Here is a 21,850-nt window from a genome sequence, read left to right on the forward strand (position 1 = left end):
TCTGTCGATGGTTACAGTCATAACTGCAGGACTAAATATCAGGGTGTTACCATATGTAAATATTAGCATAACAGTGCAGTTCAAGAAAAGTTAATAAAAGTAACACAATAAAATAACAATAACAAGGCTATATACAGGGGGTAATGGTACCGAGTCAATGTGCGGGGGTACAGGTTAGTCAAGGTGATTTATACATGTAGGTAGGGGTGAAGTGACAATGCATTGATAATAAACAGCAAGTAGCAGCAGTGTAAAAAACAAATGGATTATCTCTAATTTGTAGAATCGTAGCAAAATTGGTTCCTGTTTGGGTCAACCAAAAACACCCTATTGATTAGTTGACATATAGTATCTCCTCACTAGCCAGGCAATGGCTGCATGTTGCAGTTGGTGAGAAGCAAGTACAGCGACTTGAAGGCGACTTCGTCCAAAAACTGCATGACCTTTGATCACATTGTAAAGTTAATGCAGTCAACATGTAGGCACAAATGTAACACACTTTGAAAGGCAGTGACCAACTTTGGTTACCGACTTGACAAAATGGATCCGCACGAAAGTGCCCAATAAAACTTCACCATTCGAGTGTTTGAACTTGTAACACGGCTGCAACGTCTAACGCGGCTGCATGGGATTTGCCGGATGATAAAGTCGGTGTGGTTTTGTTGCATCGAATGGCAATGTCCGCAATAGGTATAACACCGGGAGCCGCTTGTGGATTTGACAGCTCTAACGCAATTCCACCTCCGACACTCAAAACACCCGCTATGCAAAATGTCAGCTAAAGAGGATCTGATTGAATTAAGCATTTACTTAGTGTCTATGCTGTTTTTTAAAACATTCAAGTATAAAAGACAACTTCATGTGTAATCTTTGTTTTGTGTGTTTTTGTCCCATACTAAAAAGGTGCACATTTTATCAAATTCTTAATTATTCTAGCCTTTAGTAAGAAACAGTTAACATGGTTTAACATGATGCTTGTTTCATGACTTTCCCTCTGCATATGCCATATGTAAGCTGTAAAGTAAACAAGCATGTCACTTAAAAACATTCTCAATCACTGAGATCATGATTGGCATCCACATGTAATTATGTCAGGTTTGACGTTCTGATTGACACATGTCCATGTTACTCAGACCCGGAGCAGCAGGCCTCCCTGGATGCATGTCTGAAGCAGAAGGAGGAGGCGTGCCGGGAGGCGGAGCATTGTCGGGTGGAGGTGGAGCTACGATTGATGGATGTGAAGGAGAGTCTGAGAAAAGCAGAGGCGGGGCCTTTCGTTCTGGGCACCACATTGGACAGCAGCCTCCTGGACACACCCATGGTGTGTAGGTTAACACTGCCTATAAGAAATTTGCCCCTGGATGCTGATCTTGGGTAAATTTCGCATTTCCCCCACTTATGGTTAAGGACAGGCACCACAGGCTAATAGTTATATATTTTTTGATTTACTCTAATCAGACTGAAACTTTACCAGTTGGAAGTATACATAAAAACAATATTTTTGTATTAAATGTTTTAGTTATTTAAAATAAAAATATGCAAATGAGCCAACATATGCCCTTATTTGCATGTTACAATAATCAGTTTTTCAACACATTGCTTCAGGGCAGAATATTTTTTGTTTTATTGTGATAAGACAGTCAATGGTCAGACTTTTGCAGAACAGCTTATCAAAATGTTGTAATTTTATGGAATTATTTAAAAAAAACACTATTCACATGTATGCATATTTTGCATATAGACGTTGCAGCCGTGTTACAAGTTCAAACACTCGAATGGGTGAAGTTACAGTTACATTATTGCAAGTTACAGTTGCAAAATATCCCAAAATTAGAAAATTGACAGATGGAAGCAAAATCACAATTTTTGCCTGTGGTGCCTGGCTTTAAGATTAGGAATGGAGGAGGGGAAGCTGATCCTAGAACTGTACCTAGGGCAAACTTTACCCAGGGCAAACTTTACCCTGGATCCTGCATATACCAAAGAGTGTGTCACAAAGCAGAGCCCTATACTACATACCTGTTTTGAGGAGTTATCGCGGTAACTTTGGTCAACTCTACGTTCAACTTGGGATAACCTGTACCACGAAAGTGGCTCACCTTTTAGCCAGGTAAATTTCTAATGCAACAAATCCTTCAGAACTACCTGTAACCTGCTCCGGGGTAGGCTAATTCAGGAATAAATCCATTTATCCTGAATGAAGTGCCTGAGGTGAGGACCAGTGAAATCAGATTCCCTCCCTCTCGCATATATTGTCATCATCCCCTTCATTTGAGGTAGACGACTGATTTTAAATATTTTATTAATCAAATGTGTTAAAAAATAGTCATGTTAACCTGTTGCGACTCTAGGGGCAGTATTTTCATTTTTGGAAAAAAATACGTTCCCGTTTTAAACGGGATATTTTGTCAGGACAAGATGCTAGAATATGCATATAATTGACAGCTTTGGATAGAAAACACTCTAACATTTCCAAAACTATAAAGATATTGTCTGTGAGTATAACAGAACTGATGTTGCAGGCGAAGGCCTGAGAAAAATCCAATCCGGAAGTGCCCCATATTTTGAAAGCGCTGCGTTCCAATGAGTCCCTATTGAGCTGTGAATGTGCTATCAACCAGCGTACGCTTTCTACGTATTTCCCAAGGTGTCTACAGTATTGTGACGTAGTTTTACGCATTTATGTTGAAGAATAGCCGTAGGCGGCAACATTGCGTCAGTGGTCACATGATGGCTCCCAGGGTGACTCTTGTGTAAAATAGTAGCCATTACTCCAATCGGTCCTACTGAAAAACGAATTGTCCCGACTGATATATTATCGAATAGATATTAGAAAAACACCTTGAGGATTGATTATAAACAATGTTTGCCATGTTTCTGTCGATATTATGGAGTTAATTTGGAATATTTTTCGCAGTTTTCGTGACTGCAATTTCCGGGCGATTTCTCAGCCCAACGTGAAGAACAAACAGAGCTATTTCACCTAAAAAAATAATATTTTGGGAAAAAATTAACTTTGGCTATCTACCTGGGAGTCTCGTGAGTGAAAAAATCCGAAGTTCATCAAAGGTAAACAATTTAATTTGATTGCTTTTCTGATTTTCGTGACAAGGTTGCCTGCTGCTAGCAAGGCATAATGCTATGCTAGTCTATGATAAACTTACACAAATGCTTGTCTAGCTTTGGCTGTAAAGCATATTTGGAAAATCTGAGATGACAGGGTGATTAACAAAAGGCTAAGCTGTGTTCAAATATATTTCACTTGTGATTTTCATGAATAGGAAGTTTTTCTAGGAATATTTATGTCCGTTGCGTTATGCTAATTAGTGTCAGGCGACGATTACGTTCCCGGACCCGGGATGGGGAGTCACAAGAAGTTTTAATACCTATCACAAACATTCAGTAATGACAGAATGCATTTGAAACTTGAAAATGTAAGCCTTTCTCTTACATTTTAAAGATGATGGTACAAAAAATTACAAAAGAACAGTTGTTTTTTTCTTTGTATTATCTTTTACCATATCGATTGTGTTATATTCTTCTACATTCCTTTCACATTTACACAAACTTCATAGTGTTTCCTTTCAAATGGTACCAAGAATATGCATATCCTTGCTACAGGCAATTAGTTTTTGGCATGTCATTTTAGGCAAAAATTTAAAAAAGGAGAGGTTAACAATAAGTAATCAAATAATGATGGCACTTCTAAAAGCCAAATGTGGCAAAGAAACTCCCATGTATTGATGTTTCAGCATTGTCTCAATTAGAGGTCGACCGATTAATCGGAATGGCCGATTAATTAGGGCCGATTTCAAGTTTTCATAACAATCGGAAATCTGTATTTTTGGACACTGATTTGGCCGATATTTAACTAGGCAAGTCAGTTAAGAACAAATTCTTATTTACAATGACGGCCTAGAAACGGTGGGTTAACTGCCTTATTCAGGGGCAGAACGACATATTTTTACCTTGTCAGCTCGGGATTCAATCTTGCAACCTTATGGTTAACTTGTCCAACGCTCTAACCACCTGATTACATTGTTAGGCGAATACAGTACGAAGCCAAGGTAAGTTGCTAGCTAGCATTAAACATATCTTATAAAAAACAATCAATCATAATCACTAGTTAACTACACATGGTTGACGATATTACTAGTTTATCTAGCGTGTCCTGCGTTGCATATAATCGATGCGGTGGCATTTGCGAAAAAGGACTGTCGTAGCTCTAACGTGTACCTAACCATAAACATCAATGCCTTTCTAAAAAATCAATACACAAAGTAAAAATGCAGGTTTAAAAATATATAGTTAATATTGCCTGCTAACATGAATTTCTTTTAACTAGGAAAAATGGTGTCACTTCTCTTGCAACAGAGTCAGGGTATATGCAGCAGTTTGGGCCGCCTAGCTCATTGCAAACTGTGTGAAGACTTTATTCCTAACAAAGACAGCCAACTTCACCAAAAGGGGGATGATTTAACAAAAGCGCATTTGCGAAAAAAGCACAATCTTTGCACGACTGCACCTAACCATAAACATCAATGCCTTTCTTAAAATCAATACACAGAAGTATATATTTTTAAACCTGCATAGTTAGCTAAAAGAAATCCAGGTTAGCAGGCAATATTAACCAAGCGAAATTGTGTCACTTCTCTTGTGTTCGTTGCACGCAGAGTCAGGGTATATGCAACAGTTTGGGCCGCCTGGCTCATTGCGAACTAGTTTGCCAGAATTTTACGTAATTATAACATAACATTGATGGTTGTGCAATGTAACAGGAATATTTAGACTTATGGATGCAACCGTTAGATGAAATACGTAACGGTTCCGTATTTCACTGAAAGAATAAATGTTTTGTTTTCGAGATGAGAGTTTCTGGATTGGACCAAATTAATGACCTAAAGGCTTGTATTTTTGTGTGTTATTATGACATAATTAAGTCTATGATTTGATAGAGCAGTCTGACTGAGCAATGGTAGGCAGCAGCAGGCTCGTAAGCATTCATTCAAACAGCAATTGTGTGCGTTTTGCCAGCAGCTCTTCACAATGCTTCAAGCATTGCGCTGTTTATGACTTCAAGCCTATCAACTCCCGAGATTAGGCTGGTGTAACCGATGTGAAATGGCTAGCTAGTTAGCGGGGTGCGCGCTAATAGCGTTTCAAACGTCACTCGCTCTGAGACTTGGAGTGGTTGTTCCCCTTGCTCTGCATGGGTAATGCTGCTTCGAGGGTGGCTGTTGTCGAAGTGTTCCTTGTTCGAGCCCAGGTAGGGGAGCGTGGAGAGGGACGGAAGCTATACACGGGCTATACTAAAGTGCCTATAAGAACATCCAATAGTCAAAGGTTAATGAAATACAAATGGTATAGAGAGAAATAGTCCTATAATAACTACAACCTAAAACTAATTACCTGGGAATATTGAAGACTCATGTTAAAAGGAACCACCAGCTTTCAAATGTTCTCATGTTCTCTGCAAGGAACTTAAACGTTAGTTTTCTTACATGGCACATATTGCACTTTTACTTTCTTCTCCAACACTTTGTTTTTGCATTATTTAAACCAAATTGAACATGTTTCATTATTTATTTGAGGCTAAATAGATTTTATGGATGTATCATATTAAGTTAAAATAAGTGTTAATTCAGTATTGTTGTAATTGTCATTATCAGCTTTTTTTGGTCCTCCAATAATCGGTATCGGCGTTGAAAAATCATAATCAATCGACCTCTAGTCTCAATGAAGAGTTTGGCGTTCGACTAGCCACATGCGACATGCACGTGCATTTACAAGCCAACTGGAGTTAGCGGCTGGCAGACAAGCAATATCCAATGTCGTAATACGGATGAAGCCTGAGCTGGAATATGAAGCTAACTGAAGCTAGGAATCTTGAGAGAACCCTGAGTAGATCTAGCTTGCATTGAAGTATGCCCCTCAGCATCACTAAGTCAACTAGCTAACATTCAGAATAAGCATTCAGTTCTTGACTTTCTTGTTACAGGCGAAAGCGGTATCCATGGGTCCCCCACAGACTCCCTCTCCCCCCACAAACTATGGGGACTCCTCTCCTGTCAACTCCGCCACCGCGCTAAAGAATAGACCCCTGTCAATCATGGCATCCAGCAAAGGCAACGTCCTGCAGAAGGCTAAGGTCAGAGGTTATTGTCCGTCCCCCCCACACAGACATTTGAGTACTTTATTTGGATCTATAATGAAGGGGAACCCACATTTTAAAGGTCATTGATGTATGTACTTTTTGAGTTGGATGGATGTCCTTTGGTTGGTGGACCATACACTGATTGAAGTGGATTTAACAAGTGACATCAATAAGGAACCATAGCTTTGACCTGGAATCACCTGGTCAATCAGTCATGGAAAAAACAGGTGTTCTTAATGTATTGTATGTTGTTGATATGATCACACACAAACACACATTTTTACTAATTTACTCACACACATACAGTGGCAAGAAAAAGTATGTGAACCCTTTGGAATTACCTGGATGTCTGCATAAATTTGTCATCAAATTTTATCTGATCTTCATCTAAGTCACAACAATAGACAAACAAGAAGTTATTTAATTTTTCCATATTGAATACATCATTTAAACATTCAGTGCAGGTTGAAAAAAGTATGTGAACCCCTAGGTTAATGACTTCTCCAAATACTTATTGGATTAAGGAGTCTGCTAACCTGGAGTCCAATCAATGAGATGAGATTGGAGATGTTGGTTAGAGCTGCCTTGCCCTGTAAAATCACTCAAAAAAATTGAGTTTGCTATTCACGAGAAGCATTGCCTGGTATCAACCATGCTTCGAACAAAAGAAATCTCATAAGACCTAAGTGTAAGAATTGTTGACTTGCATAAAGCTAGAAAGGGTTACAAAAGTATCTCTAAAAGCCTTGATGTTCATCAGTCCAAGGTAAGACAAAGGGTCTATAAATGGAGAAAGTTCAGCACTGTTGCTACTCTCCTTAGGAGTGGCCGCCCTGCGAAGAGGACTGCAAGAGTACAGCGCAGAATGCTCAATGAGGTTAAGAAGAATCCTAGTGTCAGCTAAAGACTTGCAGAATTCTCTGGAACATGCTAACATCTTTGTTGACGAGTCTACGATACGTAACACACTAAAAAAGAATGGTGTTCATGGGAAGACACCACGGAAGAAGAATAAAAAAATAAAAATAACATTGCTTCACGTTTGCAGTTTGCAAATGTGCACCTGGATGTTCCATGCACTACTTGCCAAATATTCTGTGGACAGATTAAACTACAGTTGAGTTGTTTGGAAAGAACACACAACACTGTGTGGAGAAAAAAAGGCACAGCCCACCAACATTAAAAGTATAGTGGAGGGAGCATCATGGTTTGGTGCTGATTTGCTGCCTCAGGGCCTGGACAGCTTGCTATTATCAACGGGAAAAAATCCCAAGTTTATCAAGACATTTTGCAGGAGAATGTTTGGCTATCGGTCCGCCAATTGAAGCTCAACAGAAGTTGGGTGATGCAACAGAACCATGACTCAAAACACAGAAGTAAATCAACAACAGATGGCCTTCTGGAGTGGCCCAGTCAGAGTCCTGACCTCAACACGATTGAGATGCTGTGGCATGACCTCGAGAGCCGTTCACACCAGACATCACAAGAATATTGCTGAACTGAAACAGTTTTGTAAAGAGGAATGGTCCAAATTCCCTCCTGACCGTTGTGCAGGTCTGATCCGCAACTATAGAAAACGTTTGGTTGAGGTTACTGCTGCCAAAGGAGGGTCAACCAGTTATTAAATCCAAGGGTTCACTTTTTCCACCCTGCACTGTGAATGTTTACACGGTGTGTTCAATAAAGTCTTGAAAACGTATAACTGTTTGTTATTAGTTGAAGAAGATTGTGTTTGGCTATTGTTCTGACCTAGATGAAGATCAGATCCAATTCTATGACCAATTTATGCAGAAATCCAACTATTTCATAAGGGTTCACATACTTTTCCTTGCCACTGTACATTTACTCTGACTCAGTACTATTCTTACACTGGCCAGAGGAAAGGAGGCAAAATGCAAGACTGCCTCTGAGATTGACATCCTTTAAAGCAGTGGTTCTCAAACCTCTCCTCAGGGACCCCCAGCCATTCCATGTATTTGATTTATTCCTGAGCTAGCACATCTGATTCAACTTATCAAGCTCTTGACTAGTTGAGTGAATCAGGTGAGCTAGTTCGGAGCTACAACAAGTGTGAAAACGTCTGGAGGTCCCTGAGGAGAGGTTTGAGAACCAGTACTTTAAATCAGTGGTCACCAATCAGTCAATCTACAAACATTTCTGTGGAAATCCAACGATTAAAGCCTTGAGCTTCTCTTTTTTTTTCTCGTCTTGGGCTGTTGGCGGTAGGTGTACTTGAATCAACTGCCCTACACGCCGGGTAGGCAAAGTGTCCCCATTTTGAACCATATGATTTGGACATGGAGAGCTAAATCAAAACACCTACTACTGACCAATTGGATAGCTCAAATCACTGTGCCTGCAGCTTCCACAACCCCACCCACAGCAAAGTTGCTACTCGCCTTCGTGAGATTTCATAACTTTTTTAAACCATGACCAGAGAGAGACAGTCAAAGAAAACAGCAAAGAGTGAGTTTGTGTTTAAGTTTTTATTCAGCACTGTCAACACTGTTTTTTTCCAACACCTTTACAAATGTGCTTCTCCCTACAACCAGCACTACAGCTGCATTGAATGAGTAGCCAAGTATATTGATAGGCCTGCATTTTTATTATTAGCGGCTCGTCGTGTCTATTTTAATATTGAGGAATATTTAACTTCAAAGGAACAACAACATTCATTTGTGGCTGAGACAGAAATAATGTGGTTCTTCTCAAGTTTCGTCATCATGCGGAAGACATTGTCCCTTCTTTCTGGTCAATCTCACCGGTGGGAGAGAGCAGGGACTTTGAGAGGCGAACCCTCTGCTGTTCTCTCCTTCCCTCTGCTGAGACTGACCATCGGCTGCATGCAGGTACCAGTAGTCTGGTAAAATAAAGTACATTATTTAAATGTATGCTCAGCAGTGCTTCGCAAGTAATAAAACTGATAAATTTTGTTATCATGTAGCTCAAGTTTTGAAATATAATATAGTCTGAGAAGGGCAAGCATAGCCAATATGCTGTGATAATGTATTAGGCCTACTGCACAAACCTCATTGCAGAACTGTTTTTATTAGGTTAATGCTGCATAGGTTTACATTTTTTAAGTCATGATTTTTTTTATCTGAGCGGTAAGACTTCGGCTTGCATTTTGACTCTGAAAGTGATCTTGACTCAGAAAAGGTTGGTGACCACCACTTTAAAGGCACAATTATTTTTGTATGGGGCCTGTTTTCAGGGATATGGCTGAAGAAATGTAACGTCTCAAATTAAATAATTGGAGCTATATGAAGAGCCATGATAACAACTTAATAGCTTCAAACAATGTAACATACAGAAACTATCATGGTTGGTATTAATGCTGTTCTCTCTGCACACACAGGAATGGGAGAAGAAATCCACCACCTAGGGGTGAGCAAGACTTTCCCTTTGATCTCTGATGACATTTGAGGTCATCATTATGACCCATGGCCAGGTCAGGTGCTATGCTTTGGCTGCACTGGGGGGCTAGGAAGGAAAGGACACCACCCTCACCACCTCCCTGCCCCTACACCTGCCTCTGTCCAACCAGAGAATAGGACAGAAACTAATGGCTCCACAGAAAGCCAATTAGAGACCAGGCACACCTGTCTACTGGAAAACCAATGCCACTGGACATTTCTAGATTTGAAAAACGATTGAAGTTGTTTTTTTCCATAAAGTCACATTTTCATATAGTCACATTTAAAAATATGTTTAAAGAGGTTTTTTAATAATATACAGTATTATTTTTGGAAATATGGAGCCACTTTCCTCTTACACCAGCATGCCACAAGGGGACGACCCCCCTACCATGTCTACCATTTGGTACAGGCTGATAGCCAAGATGTAAATACATATTACACTGTTCTGTTTACTTTTTTACTTGTATGCTAGCTAAAACTTGCACTTTTATTAAAATAAAAAAAACTTAGTACTGACATATACTGGCTTGCTGATACATTTTATATGCATTTCATAATGTAATTTAATTTCAAGTTGCCAGCACAGTCAAATGGGTCTTCATGAATACTCCTCTATTTATAAATTCATAACGTAAATCAGATTTAAAAAGACAAACAATTCATACATCGTATCATAATCATGTTGACAAACACATTTCTCTGTATATAAACAAGTCATTTTTATATTTGCATACTGTAGCTACGAATATATATATTTGTTTCAGTCAAAAAATACTCAAGTCTAATTCTTTCCAGAAAGAAGATGCATTCAATCAAACCCAGCCTAAAACCCCAAATAGCAAGCAATGCAGATGTAGAAGCATGGTGGCTTTGCAAGCACCCTAGAAAGGCAGGAAACAAGTAAGAATCCTGGAGAGGAACCAGGCTCTGATGGGTGGCCAGTCTTTTTCTCTTTGTGCCTGGTGGAGATTATAAGAGCACATGGCCATTTAAGGCCAGAATGTTCAAGCAGTTCAGACGTTTATAGATGACCAGCAGGGTCAATAATAATCACAGTGCTTGTAGAGGTGCAACAGGTCAGTTGGCTTTTCATAGCCGAGCATTCAGAGGTCAAGTCAGCAGGTGCGGTAGAGAGAGAGAGAGAGTTGAAAACAGCAGGTCTGGGACAAGGTAGCACGTCCAGTGACCAGGTCAGGGTTCCCTAGCCGCATGGCGGAATCGTTGAAATTGTAGCAGCAGGGTGACCAGGTGGATTGGGGACGGCCAGGATTCATCCAACTGACATTTACTCCTGAGGTGCTGACTTTCTGCACCCTCGACAACGACTGATTTTTTTTGACCATGCTGGTCATTTATGAAATTTAACATCTTGGCCATGTTCTGTTATAATCTCAACCCGGCACAGCCAGATGAGGACTGGCCTCCCCTCATAGCCTGGTTCCTCTCTAGGTTTCTTCCTAGGTTTTGGTCTTTCGAGGGAGTTTTTCCTAGCCACCGTGCTTCTACACCTGCATTGCTTGCTGTTTGGGGTTTTAGGCTGGGTTTCTGTACAGCACTTTGAGATATCAGCTGATGTAAGAAGGGCTATATAAATACATTTGATTTAATCAGGCCAGGAGGTCCTGAGACATGATCCTAGGCCTCGGGTCCTCTGGGAGGGAGAGAGCGGAGTTAGAGCGAGTATACTTAAATTCACACAGGACACCAGATAAGACAGGAGAATTACACCAGATATTACACCAGACTGAACCTTGTCCCCCAGCACAGACTATTGCAGCATAGATACTGGAAACTGAGACGGGTGGGTCGGGGGACACTGTGGCCCCTTCCAACAATACCCCGGACAGGGCCAACCAGGCAGGATATAAAACCACCCACTTTGTCAAAGCACAGCTCCCACACCACTAGAGGGGTATAGCCCATGAAAATCTTCTCCACCGCACAAACCCAAGGTGGCGCAAAACCGGACAGGAAGATCACGTCTTTGATTCAACCCACTCAAGTGACGCACCCCTCCTAGGGACGGCATGGAAGAGCACTAGTAAGCCAGTGACCCAGTCCCTGTAATAGGGTAAGAGGCAGAGAATCTCTGGAGAGCGATAGCAAGGGCAGTTCGTTGCTCCAGTGCCTTGCCGTTCACCTTTGCGCCCCTGGGCCAGACTACACTCAATCATAGAACCTACTGAAGAGATGAGTCTTCAGTAAAGTCTTAAAGGTTGAGACCGAGTCTGCGTCTCTCACATGGAAAGGCAGATCCTTCCATAAAAAAATCTAGCTCTATAGGAGAAAGCCCTGCCTCCAGCTGTTTGCTTAGGGACAATAAGGAGGCCTGTGTCTTGTAACCGTAGCATACGTAGGTATGTATGGCAGGACCAAATCGGAGAGATAGGTAGTAACAAGCCCATGTAATGCTTTGTAGGTTAGCAGTAACACTTAAAATCAGCCCTAGCTTAACAGGAAGCCAATGTAGAGAGGCTAGCACTGGAGTCATATGATTCATTTTTGGAGTTCTAGACAGGATTCTAGTAGGCGTGTTTAGCACTAAATTAAGCTTATTTAGTGATTTATCCGGGGAGCCTGAGAGTAGCGGATTGCAGTAGTCTAACCCAGAAGTGACAAAAGCATGGATTAGCGTTTATGCATAATTTTTTAAACAAAAAGCTTCAGGATTTTGCAATATTACGAAGATGGAAAAAATCTGTCTTTGAAATATTCTTGATATGTTCGTCAAAAGAGAGAGCAGGGTCCAGTGTAACGCCGAGGTCCTTCACAGTTTTATTTGAGGAGACTGTACAACCATCGAGATTAATTGTCTGATCCAACAGCAGATCTCTTTGTTTCTTGGGACCTAAAACTAGCATCTCTGTTATGCCCGAGTTTAAAAGTTTTTAAAAATGTGTTTGAATACCCATACTAGCGTACTACATACTTAAACTGCATTCTATATACTCATCGTCGCATACTATTTAGCACATACCATTTATTTAAAAGTATGCCATTTTCCACGTCCGCAACACCTGATTGACTGAGTAGGTGGGGCGGGGCCGAGTGCGGGTGGAATTTTCCAAATTCAACAGACATGCATCGCATTAACCAGCCTGATAATAGCTCCTTTCCAATTTGATTAATTTCTCTACTCTGAATACAATAGGAATACTCAGGCTGGTTACAGGCAGACTATCACATACGAACAATACCGTAGTAGACCATCTATCCGATTTAAATAGGCTTAACACAAACAGATAATTTGGTTCCATTTCAATATATTTATTATTGAAACCAAAGTGCTGTAACATATAAATTAAATTTAAAAATACACACACCAAATGTTCAACTCAAAAGACCATTGCACATAAAAACGTGGACAGTCGAGTGGGTGCATCGCAAATGTAGAACCGCTAGACAGCAACATAAACGAGAGCACTGGTTATTGGATATGAGATCAGAATGACTGCTAAGGCTTGATCCATAAAACAGGTCGCAGTGGTGGGTGGTATATGGAGCATTGGTGACAAAACGGATGGCACTGTGATAGTCTGCTAAGTAGAGTGTTGGATGCTATTCTGTAAATGACATCGCCGAAGTCAAGGATCGGTAGGATAGTCAGTTTTACGGGGGTATGTTTGGTGGCGTGAGTGAAGGTGGATTTGTTGCGAAATAGAATAAACCGATTCTAGGATTAGAGATGTTTAATATGACTCTGGAAGGAGAGTTTACAGTGTAGCCAGACACCTAGGTATTTGTAGTTGTCAAACAAACCTCCCGGTCACGGCCGGTTACGACAGAGCCTAGGCATGAACCCAGAGCCTCTGGTGGCGCAGCTGGCGCTGCAGTACAGCACCCTTCACCACTGCGCCACCCGGAAGGTTTGTTAACACAGTGTCCAAAGAAGGGATGTATACAGAATGGTGTCGTCTGCGTAGAGGTGGATCAGGGATTCACCCGCAGCAAAAGCGACATTGTTGATACATACAGAGAAAAGAGTCTGCCCGGGAATTGAGCCAGGTAGTACCCCCATAAAGACTGCCAGAGGTCCAGACAACAGGCCCTCTGATTTGAGAACTAGTTGGTGAACCAGGCGAGGCAGTCATTTGAGAAAGTCTGCCGATAAGAATACAGTGATTGACAGAGTCGAAAGCCTTGGCCAAGCCTTGGTCGCTGAAGACGGCTGCACAGTACTGTCTTATCGATGGCGGTTATGATATCGTTTAGTACCTTAAACGTGGCTGAGGTGCACCCTTGACCAGCTCGGAAACTGGATGGCACAGCGGAGAAGGTACTGTGGGATTCGAAATGGTCGGTGATCTGTTTATTAACTTGGCCTTTGAAGACTTTAGAAAGGCAGGGCAGGGCTTGTGCTTCTAGTTCCGACAATGCAGTAATAACCAACAAGTAATCTAACTAACAATTCCAAAACTACTGTCTTATACACACAGGTGTAGGGGGATAAAGAATATGTACATTTTATTTATTTATTTTATTTATTTCACCTTTATTTAACCAGGTAGGCAAGTTGAGAACAAGTTCTCATTTACAATTGCGACCTGGCCAAGATAAAGCAAAGCAGTTCGACACATACAACGACACAGAGTTACACATGGAGCAAAACAAACATACAGTCAATAATACAGTATAAACAAGTCTAATAACGATGTTAGCAAATGAGATGAGATAAGGGAGGTAAAGGCAAAAAAAGGCCATGGTGGCAAAGTAAATGCAATATAGCAAGTAAAACACTGGAATGGTAGATTTGCAATGGAAGAATGTGTAAAGTAGAAATACAAATAATGGGGTGCAAAGGAGCAAAATAAATAAATTAAATACAGTAGGGAAAGAGGTAGTTGTTTGGGCTAAAATATAGGTGGGCTATGTACAGATGCAGTAATCTGTGAGCTGCTCTGACAGTTGGTGCTTAAAGCTAGTGAGGGAGATAAGTGTTTCCAGTTTCAGTGCTTTTTGTAGTTCATTCCAGTCATTGGCAGCAGAGAACTGGAAGGAGAGGCGGCCAAAGAAAGAATTGGTTTTGGGGGTGACTATATATAGTTTGGGTCAAGAGTGTCCCCCCCTTTGAAGAGGGGGATGACCGCAGCTGCTTTCCAATCTTTGGGGATCTCAGACGACACGAAAGAGAGGTTGAACAGGCTAGTAATAGGGGTGGCAACAATTTCGGCAGATAATTTTAGAAAGAAAGGGTCCAGATTGTCTAGCCCGGCTGATTTGTAGGGGTCCAGATTTTGCAGCTCTTTCAGAACATCAGCTGAACGGATTTGGGAGAAGGAGAAATGGGGAAGGCTTGGGCGAGTTGCTGTGGGGGGTTGCAGTGCTGTTTACCGGGGTAGGAGTAGCCAGGTGGAAAGCATGGCTAGCCGTAGAAAAATGCTTATTGAAATTCTCAATTATGGTGGATTTATCAGTGGTGACAGTGTTTCCTATCTTCAGTGCAGTGGGCAGCTGGGAGGAGGTGTTCTTATTCTCCATGGACTTTACAGTGTCCTAGAACTTTTTTGAGTTAGTGTTGCAGGAAGCAAATTTCTGCTTGAAAAAGCTAGCCTTGGCTTTTCTAACTGCCTGTGTATAATGGTTTCTAGCTTCCCTGAACAGCTGCATATCACGGGGGCTGTTCGATGCTAATGCAGAACGCCATAGGATGTTTTTGTGTTTGTTAAGGGCAGTCAGGTCTGGGGAGAACCAAGGGCTATATCTGTTCCTGGTTCTTCATGAATGGGGCATGTTTATTTAAGATGGTTAGGAAGGCATTTAAAAAAAATATCCAGGCATCCTCTTCTGACGGGATGAGATCAATATCCTTCCAGGATACCCCGGCCAGGTCGATTAGAAAGGCCTGCTCGCTGAAGTGTTTCAGGGAGCATTTTACAGTGATGAGTGGGGGTCGTTTGACCGCTGACCCATTACGGATGCAGGCAATGAGGCAGTGATCGCTGAGGTCTTGGTTGAAGACAGCAGAGGTGTATTTAGAGGGCAAGTTGGTTCAGATGATATCTATGAGGGTGCTCGTGTTTAAGGCTTTGGGGAGGTACCTGGTAGGTTCATTGATAATTTGTGTGAGATTGAAGGCATCAAGTTTAGATTGTAGGATGGCTGGGGTGTTAAGCATGTTCCAGTTTAGGTCGCCTAGCAGCACGAGCTCTGAAGATAGATGGGGGGCAATCAGTTCACATTGTCAGGATTTGGCCAGGGTTGTTCCGGGTTTTTGTCAGTAGATGTCCCCATTGTGCTTTTTGTCCCTGTGTTTTTCCCTTGATCCCCATTATTGTTTGCACCTGTGTCTCGTTTTCCCTGATTGTATTTAAACCCTTTGTTTCCCTCAGTTCTGTGCTCTGTGTTTGTATGTTAGCACCCTGCTCTAGTGTTCTGTGTGCTCTTGTCGATTCCGGGTGACGTTCTTGTGGTATTCTGTTTTTTGTTTTTGTTTATTTTTGGTGAGTTTCTTTTGAGTTCTTTTGTGTTTTACCTACCACCTTTTGGATTTGCCATTTTTGTATTTTAGGATTTTTTCTTTATTAAATACACCGTCTTAAGTACTGCTGTGTCTGCCTCATCTTCTGGGTTCTGCTGTCTATTCGTGGCTCAGTTGGTTAAGTGACTGTTTCTCACTCCGGAGACCCAGGTTCTAAACCGGGTCCTGACAGAAACACAGAGCCAAAAATGAACCCAGAGGCAGCCAGTTCCCAGGACCTTTTTGCCACGCTGTCCCACCACCAGGAGACTGTCCAACGCCACGAAGCCGCCCTGGTTCAGCAAGAGGCCTTAATGGCTAGACATTCTCATCTTCTGTCGGAGATGCTGACTTCCATTAAGCAAATATCTGATCGACTTACCCCGGCAACAGTTCCCGTCCCAGTACCTCAAGTTCACGTACCCATGGCAGTTAACCCCCTGGCTGAACCTCGTCTTCCACCTCCCCAACGGTTCTCAGGTGATCCAAGTGCTTGTAAAGGGTTTCTCACTCAATGTTCTCTCTCCTTTGAGCTGCAACCCTCGTCGTTTCCCACCGACCGGTCTAAGATCGCATATATCATCACCCTGCTGTCGGAAAAAGCCCTGGCCTGGGCTACTGCTGTGTGGGATGCCCATAGTTCCTGCTGTGCCAGCTACTCTGCCTTTGCTGAGGAATTCAAACGAGTGTTTCAAGGCCCAAGCAGTGGTTCTGACTCAGCCAAACAGCTCCTGACTCTCCATCAAGGTTGGCGCAGCGTGACGGACTATGCCATCCAGTTCCGCACGGTGGCAGCAGCGAGTGGCTGGAACAACGAGGCGCTCACGGTGTGCTTTCTGAAAGGCCTTTCCGACACTATCCAAGATGAACTGGCCACTCGTGAACCACCGGACAATCTCGAGTCCCTGATCAAGTTGGCCTCACGCATTGACCAGCGTCTGAGAGAGAAGAACTCAACCGTAGACCTCTAGCTCCTATCAGTCCCAGCTCCGAGTCCCCACCTTTATCATCACTGGCTCCACCGGAACCCATGCAGATTGGACGCATCTCCCAGGCTGAGAGAGACCGCCGGATGAGGGAGCGACGCTGTCTATATTGCGGCAAACCGGGCCATTTCCGTTCCACGTGTCCCGGGCTCCAGGGAAACGCTCTGTCCCGTACAGACCGGGGGAACTGTAACGGGAAACATAACCTCCTCCCATCCGTCCAACTCCCGTCTGCTCATTCCAGTCACCCTCTCCTGGGACAACCACAAGCTTCACCTTCAAGCCTTGGTAGACTCTGGAGCCGCAGGTAACTTCATGGATGGTGTCTGGGCGAAGGAGAATGGCGTTCCCTCTGAACTTCTAAGTGACCCCATGAGGGTTACTACATTGGATGGAAGCCCTTTGGGATCTGGACTTGTCACTCATGTCACTACCTCCTTGAGACTTTCAGTTTCACAACACCAGGAATTGATGAACTTTCATTTGATCTCCTGTTCCGAGTTCCCTCTCGTCCTTGGATACCCCTGGCTTCACAGCCATAACCCTCACATCGACTGGTCTGTGGGCACTATCAAGCAGTGGGGTCCTACGTGCCAAGCTACTTGTATTTTCCAGAATTCCCCGAGTTCTACTCCCGAGTCTTTAGAATCCATCGACCTGACCCGAGTTCCCGAGTGTTACCATGACCTCAAACTGGTGTTTAGCAAACAGAGGGCCACCATGCTACCACCCCATAGACCTTACGATTGCCCCATCGACCTGTTTCCGGGCACTTGCCCCCCAGGGGTCGGATCTTTTCCCTATCTCCACCCGAACGAGCTGCTATGGATACCTACATCAAGGACTCTCTGGAAGCAGGCCTCATGCGTCCATCAACCTCCCGGCGGGAGCAGGGTTTTTCTTTGTGGCCAAGAAAGATGGTGGGTTACGTCCTTGCATCGACTACCGGGGACTCAATGACATAACCGTCCGTAACCGTTACCCGCTACCCCTTATGGCCACAGCCTTCGAGCTGCTCCAGGAAGCAGTTGTTTTCACTAAGCTTGACCTGCGGAACGCATACCATCTTGTGCGGATCAGACCTGGTGACGAGTGGAAGACCGCTTTCAACACGCATACTGGTCACTATGAATACTTGGTGATGCCCTTCGGCCTGACCAACGCCCCAGCGGTGTTCCAAGCGCTCATAAACGATGTGCTTAGGGATATGCTTAACATATTTGTGTTTGTTTACTTGGATGACATCCTCATCTTTTCAAGCTCCCTTCAAGAACACACTAAGCATGTCAGACAAGTACTCAAACACCTCCTGGACAGCCATCTGTACGTTAAGCCGGAAAAATGTGAATTCCATTCATCCCGAGTACAATTCCTGGGATTTGTAGTGGAACCCGGTCGAATCCAAATGGACCCTAGGAAGGTAGGGGCGGTAGCGGATTGGCCCACCCCCAAATCCGTTAAGGATGTTCAGCGTTTCCTGGGCTTCACAAACTTTTACCGCAAGTTCATCAAGAACTTCAGTTTGGTGGCAGCTCCTCTCTCAGCTTTAACCAAAGGTGGCAATGCAAGGTTTTTTGGGAAGAGAAGCTGAGACGGCCTTCCAAGGACTCAAGCAGCGCATCCTCTCTGCTCCCATCCTGATACTACCGACTACGGATGAACCATTTGTGGTGGAGGTAGACGCATCAGAGGTTGGTGTTGGAGCTGTCCTGTCTCAGAGGGGTGAAGACAAGAAGCTTCATCCGTGCGCTTTCTTCTCACACCGGCTTACCCCGACTGAGAGGAACTACGATGTGGGGATCGTGAACTCCTAGCGGTTAAGATGGCATTGAAGGAATGGAGACACTGGCTCGAGGGGCTTCTCACCCGTTTCAAGTGCTTACGGACCACAAAAATCTGGAGTATATCCAGCAGGCGAAGCGATTGAACTCTAGACAAGCTAGATGGTCTCTTTTCTTCAATCGATTCCAGTTTATCCTCACCTATCGGCCCGGGTCGAAGAATCTCAAACCGGATGCCCTGTCCCGAGTCTACGCTCCTGCCATTCGAGATGACACGGACATGCCTGTCCTTCCTGCTGCTAAGATTGTGGCTCCGATCTCGTGGCAAGTTGAGGATACCGTGAGACGTGCTCAAGCTAGCGAACCGGACCCTAAAGGAGGCCCTGCCAATCGGTTGTTTGTCCCCAAGGCAGTGAGGACTCAGGTCCTTCTGTGGGGGCACTCCTCTCGCCTCACCTGTCATCCGGGCGTAGGTCGCACCTTGGAGTTCATCCAGCGTAAGTTCTGGTGGCCTACCATAAGAGAAGACGTTGCCACTTTCGTCAATGCCTGCCCCGTGTGCTGCCAGGGCAAATCTTCTCACCTCCGCCCTCAAGGACTCCTTCATCCTTTACCTGTTCCCCACAGACCCTGGTCCCATATCTCATTGGACTTTATTACTGGACTTCCTCCATCCCATGGCAATACTACTATCCTAGTCATAATCGACAGGTTTTCTAAGGCGGCCAGGTTCGTCCCTCTGACTAAGTTACCTTCTGCCAAGGAAACGGCTGAGTTGGTAATTAATCATGTGTTCGAGTCTTCGGCATTCCTCAAGATGTGGTTTCTGACAGAGGTCCCCAGTTCGCCTCAAGGTTTTGGAAGGCCTTCTGCCAGTCTATCTTCAGGGTATCATCCGGAGTCCAACGGCCAAACAGAGAGGATGAATCAAGAGCTGGAAACCACCCTCCGATGTATGACTCGTGACAACCCGTCCACATGGTCATCCTTTATTGTTTTGGCCGAATACGCGCACAACACCTTGCGCTCCTCCTCCACTGGTATGTCCCCGCACGAGTGTCAGTTTGGCTATGCTCCTCCATTGTTCCCGGACCAGGAGGCAGAAGTCAGAGTGCCTTCAGCCTTGAGGTTCGTCAGACACTGTCGGCTTATGTGGAGGAAGACCCGTCTTAATCTGATACGTTCCTCACAGAGGTATCAACAACAAGCCAACAGACGTCGCCGTCCCGGGCCTACCCTGCGCCCCGGCCAGAGAGTCTGGCTTTCCACAAGAGACTTACCTCTACGGGTGGAGTCTCGCAAGCTGTCCCAAAAATACATCGGTCCCTTCAAGGTTGCCAGGAGAGTTAACCCAGTTTCTTATCGCCTACACTTACCCAGATCCCTTAAGATTAATCCCACATTTCATGTGTCATTGTTAAAACCTGTTGTTTTTTCTCCCCTTGTCCCGGCAGACAGACCTCCCCCTCCGCCTCGTGTCATTGGAGGCCAGCCGGCTTATACCGTCCACCGGATACTGGATTCCCGCCGGGTGCAGCGGTCCTGGCAGTATCTGGTGGACTGGGAAGGCTACGGTCCTGAGGAGCGCTCCTGGGTTCCTGCCAAAGACATCCTGGACCCTGACCTCATTCGTCAGTTCAGGGTCCTCCACCCTGAGAGAGCTGGTAGGAACGTCAGGAGCCGTTCCTAGGGGGATTCTGTCAGGATTTGGCCAGGGTTGTTCCGGGTTTTTGTCAGTAGATGTCCCCATTGTGCTTTTTGTCCCTGTGTTTTTCCCTTGATCCCCATTATTGTTTGCACCTGTGTCTCGTTTCCCCTGATTGTATTTAAACCCTTTGTTTCCCTCAGTTCTGTGCTCTGTGTTTGTATGTTAGCACCCTGCCCTAGTGTTCTGTGTGCTCTTGTCGATTCCGGGTGACGTTCTTGTGGTATTCTGTTTTTTGTTTTTGTTTATTTTTGGTGAGTTTCTTTTGAGTTCTTTTGTGTTTTACCTACCACCTTTTGGATTTGCCATTTTTGTATTTTAGGATTTTTTCTTTATTAAATACACCGTCTTAAGTACTGCTGTGTCTGCCTCATCTTCTGGGTTCTGCTGTCTATTCGTGGCTCAGTTGGTTAAGTGACTGTTTCTCACTCCGGAGACCCAGGTTCTAAACCGGGTCCTGACACACATATGGTGTCCAGAGCACAACTGGGGGCAGAGGGTGGTCTATAGCAGACTGCAACGGGGAGAGACTTGTTTTTAGAGAGGTTGGATTTTTAAAAGTAGAAGTTCAAATTGTATGGGTACAGACCTGGATAGTAGGACAGAACTCTGCATGCTATCTTTGCAGTAGAGTGCAACACCGCCCCCGTCTCCGGAGTCTGACCAGAAGACCGCCTCGTTTCCCTCTTTTTCGGAGTCGTTTTTTTGGGTCGCTGCATGCGATCCATTCCGTTGTCCTGTTTGTAAGGCAGAACACAGGATCCGCGTCGCGAAAAACATATTCTTGGTCGTACCGATGGTGAGTTGACGCTGATCTTATATTCAGTAGTTCTTCTCGATTGTATGTAATGAAACCTAAGATGACCTGGGGTACTAATGTAAGAAATAACACGTTAAAAAAAGCTGCATAGTTTACTAGGAACGCGAAGCGAGGCGGCCATCTCTGTCGGCGCCGGAAGCTTCCAATTGTGCTCCATACACAGTGAGCTACAGTAGAAATGGTATAACACAACATACATAAACTATAATAATGTAATAAGGCACTTACTTTGATAGAAACACCGTTTGGATTTGAACCTGGGTGTCTGTAGTGACGCCTCTAGCACTAAGATGCTGTGCCTTAGACAACTGCGCCACTTGGGAGTCATGAGGCCAGGGTAGCTTCAAAATACAACACATGCTAATACTTCTCTGACGCAATTAGCATTGTTTCCAAGAGCTAATAGAATAATGTAGCTAGCTACCTAAGCATTGAGTATAACACCATAAAGGTTATGAAATGAGTAACATTACCTCGCGTGTCCACAGTTATAAGGAATATACACAAATATTATGCTACAGTAGAAAA

General features: G+C 43.8%; 1 protein-coding gene across 3 annotated transcripts in view; it reads left to right on the forward strand.

The window, feature by feature from the left end:
* The window catches only part of afap1l2 (actin filament associated protein 1-like 2), a 140,888-nt gene extending 130,797 nt beyond the window's left edge, over window positions 1-10,091 (forward strand). For 2 of the 3 annotated variants that reach the window (XM_064964699.1, XM_064964700.1), the window contains 3 exons: window positions 1,134-1,321; window positions 5,999-6,148; window positions 9,513-10,091. In XM_064964699.1, coding sequence (XP_064820771.1) covers window positions 1,134-1,321; window positions 5,999-6,148; window positions 9,513-9,539 — 365 coding nt within the window. In that variant the 3' untranslated portion in view covers window positions 9,540-10,091. The remainder of the gene's footprint in view (window positions 1-1,133; window positions 1,322-5,998; window positions 6,149-9,512) is intronic. The other variant, XR_010455486.1, reaches the window with a different exon arrangement.
* The last annotated feature ends 11,759 nt before the right edge of the window (window positions 10,092-21,850 follow it).

Source organism: Oncorhynchus masou, unplaced genomic scaffold (genome assembly GCF_036934945.1).
Source record: "Oncorhynchus masou masou isolate Uvic2021 unplaced genomic scaffold, UVic_Omas_1.1 unplaced_scaffold_24___fragment_4___debris, whole genome shotgun sequence".
NCBI classification, from domain to species: Eukaryota; Metazoa; Chordata; class Actinopteri; order Salmoniformes; family Salmonidae; genus Oncorhynchus; species Oncorhynchus masou.